This window comes from Crotalus tigris, unplaced genomic scaffold (genome assembly GCF_016545835.1).
Source record: "Crotalus tigris isolate CLP2741 ecotype Arizona unplaced genomic scaffold, ASM1654583v1 scf7180000024291.2576520, whole genome shotgun sequence".
Lineage (NCBI taxonomy): Eukaryota > Metazoa > Chordata > Lepidosauria > Squamata > Viperidae > Crotalus > Crotalus tigris.
In genome coordinates, this window is record NW_024100464.1 from 172,382 (window position 1) to 184,521 (window position 12,140).

A 12,140-nucleotide genomic window follows, 5' to 3' on the forward strand; every position below is an offset into this window, starting at 1 on the left:
ACAGAATGCATAGGAAAGGATTTTTTTTAATGATGGGGCAGGAAAGACAGCATCTATTTTAAAGTTGTGCAACCACAACTAACATTGCTCAGTCTTAAAAGGAAAAGTATGCTAAGAAAGTAGACAGATAAAAGCACATTCTCAGCATTGGGATGACATAACTCCCTATCACACAGCATAATCACTTGTAGTCTGTGATCAGCCTTATAGATGTTTGATTCTCAGTAAGGAAATTGCTGTTTCAAAACAGTGGCTGCCTTGGACTCCACGGAGCAGGCTGTCTTCCCATTCCCATTCCCTACCAATTACCTCCTGGGCTTCACTGTTAAGATCCTGGTGGGATTTTCTGTGTTTCAGGGTGCCTAACTAAAAGGTAGTGGGCACGGAGAAGTACATGGAGTAAAGCATGAAGAAGCACTACCAATGCTCTTGCCCAATGCAACATTTCCACCACATCTGGGCTATTTCTGAATATGGCCTAGATCAGGGGTAGGCAACCTTGGCTCTTTTATGACTCGTGGACTTCAACTCCCAGAATTCCTGAGCCAGCCATGCGCTAAATGAATAATGAAGTCATATTCAAAACTAAGCTGCTGACAGGACACCGTGATGGAGGACAGCATGGGGGTGAAGTAGCCAACAGTTGCTACTCCAACAAGGAGTTCTGTCCTCCTTGAATAGTATACAAGACAATGGCAGTGATGGCAGGGACAGACCAAGAAGCACAGTTCCGATCTCATGGTCAGTGTCCTCCCAACTAATAAAAGCAGTCAAAAGTACAACCACATGAAACTCCTTGTCTGCATAAGCAGAAAAAAAACATTGTAGTATGAGTGTACACTCAGTGGTACCCAGGTATTATTTGAATTAGACAGCAACTTATTTAGGTGGTTGGGCTACTGAAGGAGACCCATAGGAGGAGAAAATGGAGGAGGCTGAACAAGGAAGTGCGAGTGGTCACCAGAGCTGTCGCCATAATTGCAACAGGGGCTGGGCTGGCATCCCAAACTGTGGCAAGATATACCACTGCCTTTGTGTTAATGACTATCCAGAAATGCCTTTTTGACTAAATACTAGTGTGAGGTAGACCTGGGTTTCCTCCATCTTAGCCAGGTAGTTGCACAGAATCAATTAGATAATAGCAATAGCACTTAGACTTATATACCTCTTCATAGTGCTTTATACAGCCCCCTCTAAGTGGTTTAAAGAGTCACCATATTGCCCCCAACGATGTAGGTCCTCATTTTACTGACCTCGGAAGGATGGAAGGCTGAGTCAACCTTGAGCCAGTCAGAACTGAACTCCTGGAGTGAGCAGTGAGTTAGCCTACAGTACTGCATGCCACCACGGCTCTTGTTAATACTCCTGTAAATAGTGACAGAACTTGCAGATGGCAGAACCTGACTCCCTTTCTCCTCAAATTGATCTTCTATTCAGCATGGGACTAATATTATTTTACAGGAGAGTTTATTTTAAAATTCAAATTTAAAAATAACAAATTTGTATTCTGGACAAACTGTATCAAGAGAACAGGGAAAATGCTGTTTTTAAAACTGGAGCAGCAAAAGACAACTTTCACTGCCTCAGCTATGATCTGTAAATAAAAATTGCGTTATTATCTAAATTAGGCAGCAATTGATTCCAATGATAATTCTAACACATTTCCTCCTCAGGAAAGCATGGGTAGAGTTGCAGGATGCTCAAAGATTGGGAATGTTCACATTCTCCCCCACCAGATGTCTCAGCACTCAGACTTCCCCACTCAACTTTTCTGCAGGTTTTCTGTATGTTGGCCCCACTAGATAGTCCAAACCAGGGAATCAGCTCAAGGCTAAAACTACTTTTACTGAGATTGTCTATGACAGGGGTTCTCAACCTTGGCAACTTTAAGACTTGTGGACTTCAACTCCCAGAATTCCTCAGCCAGCAAAGCTGGCTGAGGAATTCTGGGAGTTGAAGTCCACAAGTCTTAAAGTTGCCAAGGTTGAGAACCCCTGGTCTATGATATAATACAAGCTGAATCTTGAAAGTTTGTGTTGTTTTTCCTCCCCCTTCTTACACTCCAGTGAATCAGGGTGGCATCTGCCTGAAACACTTCTGAATGTTATTTCATTTCTCTGAACTTAAAAAAAAAAATGCAGCACCTTTTGCCTAGGCAATAAGTTTTCTCCCACATATCTCCCTCAAGGTCACCTTGTTATTTTCTGTACTGCAGACTTGAACTGCCCCTTCTCCCTCCCCACATGTGAAACGTAGGAGGAGGTCAATCAAGTATCAGAAAACTACTTTTCCAATTTTCTTTTGAAGGCCAGCTGAAGCTATATAGCAGAGTGGGAAAGGAATCATTCTCTTGTTTTATCACAAGGTCTCAATCTCAAGGGTTCACCCAGGTATTTATTAAGAACTAGAAATGTTGCCCTTCATGGAATTGGGACACTCTTTTCCAACTCACTTCCTTCATTCTGACTGTTAAGCTTTATCTGTCTCATACTTTTACAACACCACCTATCTGCAGAAACCAAACCAAAACAGTGAAGTAATATCCTTGGGTGAAACAAAGTCAACATTAAGATGACAATGCAAGAAAAAGGCAGTTACTGATATATGTTAGCACTCCAATTTGTTCAACATGAGAAAAAAACATCTAATCTTACAAATAGAGACATCATGTTATTTCAGTTGACAAACTGAATAACCTATTGAGAAGCCCGATGACATGGTTCCGAAAGAAAGCAGATTTTCAAAGAATTTTGAGGCTTTTTCCTCTAAAAGAATCTTTTATTATTCTGCATAGCTTCGGCACTAATAAAGTTAAGCCAGAAACTGAATCCTCCCTCCCCCAAGCATCTGTAACAAAGCATAACTCACTCCTTCATTTTACAGTCATCAATCACATTCTCCAATTAATGTGAAGTGTGAGGTGCCCCTCCTGTTGCAGCTGAGCTGACCTTGGCCACACTGTGCCCAGACATTGTTATGGTTAACTTGCATACTTTCCCATCCCTTAAACTACTACTATCTGCCTTAACTCTAGAAATGCTATACGGGCGAAATAAAACAGGTTTGCTTCTTCATATATGGCAAGCAAGAACATCCGATGTTAGCAGTCTTGACACCCATGATGCCCAACCAGCATATTAATGGTTGGGCAATGGGTATTATAGTCCAACAAATCTGGAGGACAATAGTTTGAGGGAAAGGTATCTAAAGTCTGCAATAAACTTTAGAAAGGGAAAAAACAGTCTAACTACAGTGTAATTCAGAGAAACTATTGAGATAGATGATAGATATTTCAGTATGCAAGTAAAACAATTGAAAATGAGAAAAAAACCTCTCTCTGTTCCCTCTGTAGACATAGCTCTTCTGTCTCTTCCATCAGTTTATCTGCAAAAGACAATGACAAATGAAAGCATTCACCATGGAAGGGATAACTGAAAATTATCAGACACAGATTACATGGATCTTGGAAAATGCAGCTTTGCTTCTTGTCTAGCATAATGTGCTGATTTGAACCTTATGAGGTAGCTTCAGTAAACTTGTTTTTTTGCTGCATCCATAAAAATGACAGCAAACAACAGCTTGCCTTGCTACCATACTAGTGATTTTCTCTGCAGGGCTTTAGCTAACAACCAATATGCTATAATTTGCATTTCTCTCACCAGTTTCATCACCTTTATTTAACAGATGAGAGTTAAATAACAGGATGTATGCTAAATTAGGCCAATAATAAAGCAGTGGAGAAGGCTTTGATTTATTAAGAGGTTATGACTTTGATGGGAAAAGTGGGCATTAAAATATTAGTAGCAATAATGTGGATGTTGCCAAGAAAACAAATGTGGTAAAGTATTTGGCTAATGTTCTACCCACCAGATGGTTTTCTATAAATTATCTAGGAAGAATATCAGTCTGCTTGGAGTTCAAATACAAGAGAAAATATGAAGCAAGGGGACAGATACATATTGGGGAGTATTGATTGTACAACCTTCTAATTGTTTTTTCCTACACAAGTTTTTTTTATTTCACATGAAGGCTTTAATTGGAAATAGGAGACTGTCTTAGATTATGGAAACCATCTGCATTCCTAAGATTCTCATTAACTTTGTCCTCCTTTTGTTTGGCTTCATTAACTCATGCTGCGTAATTAAGGTTATTAGTTATACCAGCTTAAAGATACCAAAAAGCCAATCTCTCTCAGAAGCTATAAAAGATTGCTCTGTGGGACTTACCAGAATGTTGCAATCTGATTTCTCTCCAGAGATTTTTTAACTACAATTCCCATCATCCTTATGACTGTCCATGTTGTCTGGAGCTGTAGTATAAACCCTCTGGAGGGCTCCAGGAAGACCTTACTTAAGTAGCTCATGTCACATATACTGAAGTTTTCCTCAGATATGTAGTTCTCTCCCTTTCATTTCCAGTCCCTCTGAACTGACAGGAAGGCCTGCACCAGCCTTCCAATTCTCCAGTATGAAATAGCAGCTCCTAAAATTCAGAGCCAGCTTGTGAAGCCAGGTTAGGGAAGACTGCTCTATAAAAGTTACAGCACTTAACCAAGTTACAGCACTTGAGGAAGATCTGGAACCCAGATTGCACTGTATAGAGAGGCATAATCATTCTATGGAGAACTCAGCCTAATGTAGTTATGTCTCTTGACAGATCTTAATTCACATGGTTAGGAGTCTTTAGAGAGGGCATCATCAGCTTCATTGCCCATTTTCATAGCCTCATTTTAAGGCTCCGAAGCTCTTTGGATTCAAAGGAAAAAGGTGCTTAGGTTTTGAAGGGATGCCCAAGATGGCTCCTTTCTGCAGCTCTCTGGAGTCTCACCTGGGGCTACCTGACTGTTCTCTATAATTGCAGAGTGATTCCAGAGACAAGTCTGTGAGAAACTCTCTGGGCGCCCTGGACTACCTTTTGCCTTTGCATCTGAAGCTCTGTGTTGCCCTATTTAATGCATTCATGTACAGATGATAATAATCTTTAAATTTATTGCTGCTGTTAGTTCCAACCTAAATATTCCTGTTTCTCTTTGGCCAGTTGTAGTCCCTGAGCTTCAAGGCTCTCAATCATCGCTTCACCCAGCTGAGCATTTCTCCAGGTCCTTTAAAAAAGGGAACAGAAAAAGAAATCAAAGAATTAAAACAGCCTCCTTTTCTCTTTCTTCCTCCCCCCCTCCTTTCCTAGGTGTCAAACGAGGAGGGGGGGTCTTTCTTTCATGTTCTCCCCCCAGACAAAGGAAAATAACTTTGAAAACAGCTGGTAATCTTGCCTTCTTTTTGTACTATTCAGTTGAACAGATAAAGTGGGAGAAAGTGAAAATAACCAGCACCATAAAGGAACATGGAACTCATTTCCCTCCAAAGAATAAAAGGGCCATAACAACAGAGTGCCTGTGTAATTCATAGCATTACTTTAATTTTCTCTTTCAATATATTGGCCCAGACTCTGCCTCTTGTTACCTGGAGCTCCAAACCCTCCCAAACCGAGTCATGCACCACAATTCTCATGTTTCACTGGAACTCTATTATATGGTACTTAGATATTCAATACTATAAAATTGTTCAACGTGGGGTGCAAATTGCTTCCATTTCTTGCCAGTCTGCAAAATGGAATTTGGGAATCCTAACGTGCATATGGAGCAGGACACTAAGGATTTAGGGCAGGCTCCACATTAGATGGCTGCAGAACCCAGATTTATGTTGCAGGCAAGTATGGAAGCTCAAGATGGATTCCCCCCCCCCCCATATACTGAATGTTGGAAGAACTCCCAAATGACTGCTGCATTGGGATATAATTGGCTGGCATACATTTACTCAGTTGTGTGAGGGGGTGAAAGATATTTAACTCCTATTCTGTTCTCTCTCCAAGTTAAGAGTACAATAAAAAGGGAGATAGATCTTTCGGCTCAGCTCTGTCACAGATGGTTAGCTGGCTCCCGCAATCCTACCGAAGCCACATTTTTCAGAATGTTCTTGACCTTCACAGTCAAGCTACCCTCTTTAACTAAACAACTGCATGACTGCTGAAGCAATTCTTCAAAGCTATTTTAAGCTGTACCAGGCAGTAAAGATGCTCCTCCGTGCTTTTGCCTTGAAGCCCAGGTGGGAGGAGATGAAAGAAGTTGAGCAGGACAGAGCAAACCATGTAGATTCGTAGAAGATAGTTAATGACATGAGGAATTACTCCAGAGTAACTTATTATTGCCGGCCTATAATCAGGAATTTTGCCAGACTAAAGCACTCTACCTTTGCTCCTTGGGAAAGACCCCCCCTCCCTCCTGTGAATCTGCACTACATTCCACCACAGTAAGAGAGTATCATCTATTGTTTGTGCGCTTGTACTCTCCATTTAAGTCCATCTACATGTTAATTAGCCTTACCCCAAAAGTTCCTGTGGAAAACAATGGCAACCCAAAGAGCAAAACTAGTACTGTAGCAGAGACAAAAGGTGAGCGCTCCCCTCTTAACCTCCCACATTAGGACACCAGTGTGGATGGCTTTCTCCTGCAGAGCTGGCAATTTGGGAAGTACAACATTGCATTTAATGGGGAAAAAAATATGTGATTAGCTGAATGTGTAGCCTGACCCTTTTCCATAAGCTTTCTATCAACGAGAAATTCAAAGTTGTTTTAAGAATACCCTATTGGCTGACTATTTGGGGCCCTTTACTGCACACTTCCTTTTTGATGGGATCAGTACTTCCATTCATTCTGGTTACAATATTCCTCTTCTAAATTAAGTTCTCCGTTTTTAGCTGAAGATAGATGACAGGAGTCAAGAGCCCTTGAACTGAACAGCTCCTTCTGACTCTCCTCCCGCTTGTTCAAGGCAGATATCCATTTGACATGGAGCTTTTCCCACTGTTGAAAGGAGTATCATCACCCAGCCTTGAAGTGACAGAAAACCATTCAAGAAGAAAACTGACCATCCCCATTGCTTCTAGTCCCATTGTTCTAGGCCAGTGGTGGCGAACCTATGGCACAGGTGCCAGAGGCGGCACTCGGAGCCCTCTCTGTGGGCACACATGCCCTAGCCTCGCCTCCCCCTGTGACCCCCTTCTCTCCAGCAGCCCACCTGAAGGAGAGTCGCCCCTGAGCATGGCCCATCCAGAGCAGCGCAGCCAAGGACATGGCAGCCAGACAGTGTAGACCAGACTCTGCCCTCACACCCCATTGTGCACAGTTGATGCTGCAGGGCGCGGGCAGAGGGCCTGACCACCATAGCGCTGCTGGGCTGCTTGGGTGATCTGCGGCGAGCTCTGGAGGTGGTGAGTGGCCCTGCGGGCAGGCAGGGCACAAGATAGGGGGCGGAGCAGGGGCAGGGCAGGGGGCGGAATGGGTGCGGGGCCAGTTTTTGGGCACTTGGTCACTAAAAGGTTCACCATCACTGTTCTAGGCATCTAATCTCCCTCCAAAACAACAGTGATAAGCCTAATTAATGTCATATATCATGAGGTTGCTGTTGGATGATAGCAGAATGGGGGTGGGTGGGTTTACAGGGACACAGATGAGAATGATTTGGGCTTGTCTCGTGCATAGGCTGGGGATCATATAAAGGCAAGGTCATAGGGACATGGCAGAAAATAAATGATATAGCCAGATTCAAGTGGGAAAAGGTTCCTAATCAAGACAATAAGCCTGAGTCAAAGTTGACATTTCATATAGGCAGAGAGGAGTTTTCAGCCTGGCACACATTCACCCAGAAGTCAGTCCCATTGCATTCCATGGGATCTAGGAAATGCATTTTAAGTGGCTGCCTGGGTGTCAGATGTAACATGTTAGGGAAAGAAACTAATGCAGGCTCCATCCCACAGTTTCTCTTCAGAATGACATCTCTTTCCTAGCAACCTTTCCCCACTGCTGAGTTAAAATGATATTTAGTCATTCCTGAGTCACGACAAGGCCAGCATAACATTTGCTGCCTCTGATCTCCATTAGCAATCTTTCTCCTGCCTTCACTGAATTGTTAACCCTCAATTGTTGCTCAAGTGTGTTGTTCAGATATGTACGTGTGTGCCCTTCCATAGGCCATGGCACTGGCTTGCTCCTTGGCGTTCTGCCATCTGCTTTCAACATATCAGAAGCCAGAAAGGAAAACTTTGCTAATCAGAAGCAGAAGGTTTTCACTTCTGAGCTCTGCCTAACCTTTCTCAGCTGGCTTGTTTGACCTTCTTTTTACATCATATTTGCACATTTCCTAAAATTAAAATAGTTGAAATTTTTTTTTAAAAATCTATGGAATACAGAAGGGCTGAAAGAATTTCAGAGAGGAGGGAATTCCTGCCATCAATGTACAATCCGCTAGGTCCTCTAGAAGAATTGAAATGGACTAGCCCAGGGATAGGCAACCTTGGCTTTTTTATGACTCGTGGACTTCAACTCCCAGAATTCATTCATTCAGAAATTCTGGGAGTTGAAGTCCACGAGTCATAAAAGAGCCAAGGTTGCCTACCTCTGGCACTAGCCCATGGACAATGTGCTTTCTTACATACTTGTGGGAGGGGGAACATTGAAATTGACAAATAGAGGAGAAATGCCAAACAGCTACAAATCCAAAGCCTCAACTAAAAGGGTGTTCTGCTATCTTCCCTCCATTATGTATTTATTTCATCTGCCTTTATTATTTTTACAAATAACTCAAGATGGCAAACATACCTAACACATCTTCCTCCTCCTATTTGCCCAACAACAACCCTATGAGGTGGGTTGGGCTGAGAGAGATTGGCCCAAAGTCACCCAGCTTGGCTTTCATGGCTAAGGCAGGCCTAGAACTGACAGACTCCCACTGTCTAGCTAAGTACCTTAACCACTAGGCCAGATTGGTTCTCTCTATTTGGTGGAAACCTAAAGACAAGTTGATATCAGCAACAGAGAGGTCTTGGGAGGTAACAAATCTGAAAAGAACTGGGGAAACAAAATATTAATAGAGAGGGCAGAGACACAGTAACATCTGATTCATGCAGAAGATAATATATGTAGCTCAAGGTTGAATTGTGGAGTCCTTGATGCTCTCTGAGTCTGGTTGTTTGCTTATAGAAGTTTCATTACCGTCAGTGCTAGTGATTGTGGCGTTTGCTTCCAATTTATGTGCAGTAGGTTGCTCTGCCAGTGTTGATGATGGTGTGGATTTCTCCTTGGTAGTTCCTTGATTAGGATATTAGTTTTTTGCTTATTAATTGGTTCTACTTAGAACAATGTGAATATTATCTAGTCATTAAGCATTTACCAAGTTGGGCATCCAATACATTCTTAAAATCAAGTCCACAACCCTAGGCAATTCATACACAATTCTGTTGATTTTGTTGGGAGAATAAAGCATACTGTATGTCTAAAAGTGATTATGTGCTACCCAGAGTTACAATGGAGTTGGGCAACCTTATTTTTTTAATAGTAACAGCAGCAACAAAAGCAGTGATAAATAATGCGCTCTACCCCTGTGTATCCTGAGAAGCAGATAAAATAAGTGGGATCAGCAAAAGCAAAGCTTATTGGAAGTTCTCCATGGTGAATTCTTCTAGGGTACTAATTCTTGTGGGATTAAACTGTATATATTAACCAAAATATTTGCAAAACCAAAGAGCACTTCCAGGCATTGCTTACACTGAACTTTCATGTTGTCACTCTCCATTTATAATCCTCCCATCTTCTCTCTATCCTGAGAGGCTATTTTTAAGGGGGAAAAAAACGCTAAAGGAAGAGGCATCCAAGCCACCATACTGCACAATGCCTTTTGACCATGAGAACTCCAAAATAAAAGTAATGGTGGCTTGAATGCCATTCAAAATCAAGACAAGTAAAATGGAGTGAATGCATGCACACTTACACTTTTCCAGACTCTTGAAGCATCTCCAACCACTGGGTTTGCTCATAAGCTGATTCTGCTGCTAGTACAATGTTGCCCTAAAAAAATAATCATAAACATCATCTTTTCCTCAAGAGAAACTGGGAGCAGTTTCTCTTGAGGAAGTAAACACAGCTCATCAAAGGGAAAAACAAACAACCACTACTATTACAAAAGGAAGACTATCTGGGAATACATATATCATTTTACTTGCATGACTTTCCCAGAGTAATACTGGGAATAATAAATGTTGCAAGAACAATTTGCCTTGATCCCTGGAAAGCAGTAAGGAAAGTTAACCAATGAAAGTGATGGTCTACAAACAAATGAAAAATCTTAGGGACTTCTAATGTCACAGATAATAGTTCCCTTTACTGGCTGTTACACTTATGTGAATAAACTATCAAAGGGAAATCAGATGAACAGAATAACTGAGTTGGAAGGGACCTTGGAGGTCTTCTAGTCCAGCCCCCTGCTTATGGAGGAGACTCTATACCATTATGGACAAACGGTGGTCCAGTCTTTTTTTAAAAACCTCCAGTGATGGTGCAGTGTTTTGCTGCTTGAGCATCTCCGCTGCATGCATATGTTGGGCCATCTACTTCTTTACTCTCTAATTAGCAACTTGGTGCAGTATTAAAATCTATTAAGTGGAACAAGAAAAAAAAAATCACTTTACATGGAAGTCCTCGTGAGAGATTTTCATTGCATAAGGCATATTGGATTCTTCTTTGGCTTCTACGATGCAACCACCAAGAGGTATGACACCCTGAGGAGGCACCAAAGATTTCAGACAATTGGTTAAAATCACCAGTGAGAAGTGACATGATGCAATTAGACCTAGATAAGATTGAGAGATGGGCATCCTCATAGAGCTAACAGATACATATATACAGGAAGTCTTATATATCTCCGGCTTATAAACAGCCCTTAGTAGTTATAAATGGGCTGACTGTGGTACTCAAAATGGCAAATTTATTTATTTATTTATTTATTTAATATACCGCCTATCTCATCATTTGGAGCAATTCTGGCTGAGTGACTGACCGGCAACAAGATCTGACTTGAAAAGGCAGATGGGACATATCCTCCACCCCCTGCAAATCAATGAACCACTGAAGCTACACAATGTCTCCATGAGTGTCACAGAATAGTGCATGCTTGTTTAATATACTGTGCAGCATGCACTATTCTGTGACACTCATGGAGACATTGTGTAGCTCATTGTGTACTCAAAATGGACAAAAAGAGGACAGCGTTCCTCTTTCTTTAGCTGAGGAACTGCTGCAGCCATATAATGCTTTCAAGAACCATTGAATGCTGTCCTCTTTTTGTCCATTTTGAGTAATAGTATGCTCCTGTATTTTTCTGACTACATAATAAGACAAACATTTGACTAAATAACCTGTTCCAATTTACATACACATTCAACTTAAGGATAGAGTTAGGAACAGAACTCTTTCTTAACCCCGGGACTTGCTGTACCTCAGGTTCAAGGTTCACTTAGTTCACAGATACTAACACACTCTTGGCTACAACACCTCCACAATGTGAGGTACTTTGTAAAGAAAATTATCTGAAAGAAAATAAGGCTTATTAAAGGAAGATATTTCCAGACAGTTCTATCTTTGTCTGACTGAATACTGAACTCTGTGAGTTTATTTTCTCCTTTCTTCCTATAGGTTGGTATTATGAAAAGAAAATAAGTGGAAATGATAAAAGTCATAAGCTGGTAATGACTGAAAGTTATCATCGTCCTCTGCTGTAAATGAGGAGGGTTGCTTACATAAAGACTTTGTCTGGAAGCTCTCTTAGCTTCCCTGACAAGAAACCTCTTCCAAAAAGAAAAAGGAGTACAAATAATTCAAACACGTTGTTGCCAGTTGTAAGCTCTTCAATAGTGAGTGTTTGGCCACTGTTTTCCATGTACTAGCCACCTCTATCTATTGGAATGTATTTCTTCATGGTGTCCATTCTTTTAAAATTTCTTCAACATTTCAATTAATGACCAATTCAGCAGATAGATCATATATTTGGGCCAGTTACATTAACTAAACATAGTTTATCACCCTGAGAGAACAGAAACTCTTCAAGCGTGGCATCCTATTGCTGGAATACTCTTAAGGTGGCTTATCTAGAGCAGTGGTTCTCAACCTTTTTAATGTCGTGACCCCCCAACCGGTCGTAAGTCGAGGACTACTCAACCGGTCGTAAGTCGAGGACTACTAAACTGGTGCAGCACCGTTTGCAGAATGGGACTTTTGGCAGGCTCAGCAGGGCAGAGACAGCCTGGACAATTCC

The 12,140-nt window shown here is 41.5% G+C and overlaps 1 protein-coding gene across 1 annotated transcript in view; it reads right to left on the reverse strand.

Moving 5' to 3' along the window:
• The window catches only part of PLEKHD1 (pleckstrin homology and coiled-coil domain containing D1), a 36,766-nt gene that overhangs the window by 10,078 nt on the left and 14,548 nt on the right, over positions 1–12,140 (reverse strand). The window contains exons 3-6 of the mRNA XM_039324015.1: positions 10,519–10,608; positions 9,822–9,898; positions 5,010–5,101; positions 3,332–3,384 (exon numbers count right to left, since the gene is read on the reverse strand). Coding sequence (XP_039179949.1) covers positions 3,332–3,384; positions 5,010–5,101; positions 9,822–9,898; positions 10,519–10,608 — 312 coding nt within the window. The remainder of the gene's footprint in view (positions 1–3,331; positions 3,385–5,009; positions 5,102–9,821; positions 9,899–10,518; positions 10,609–12,140) is intronic.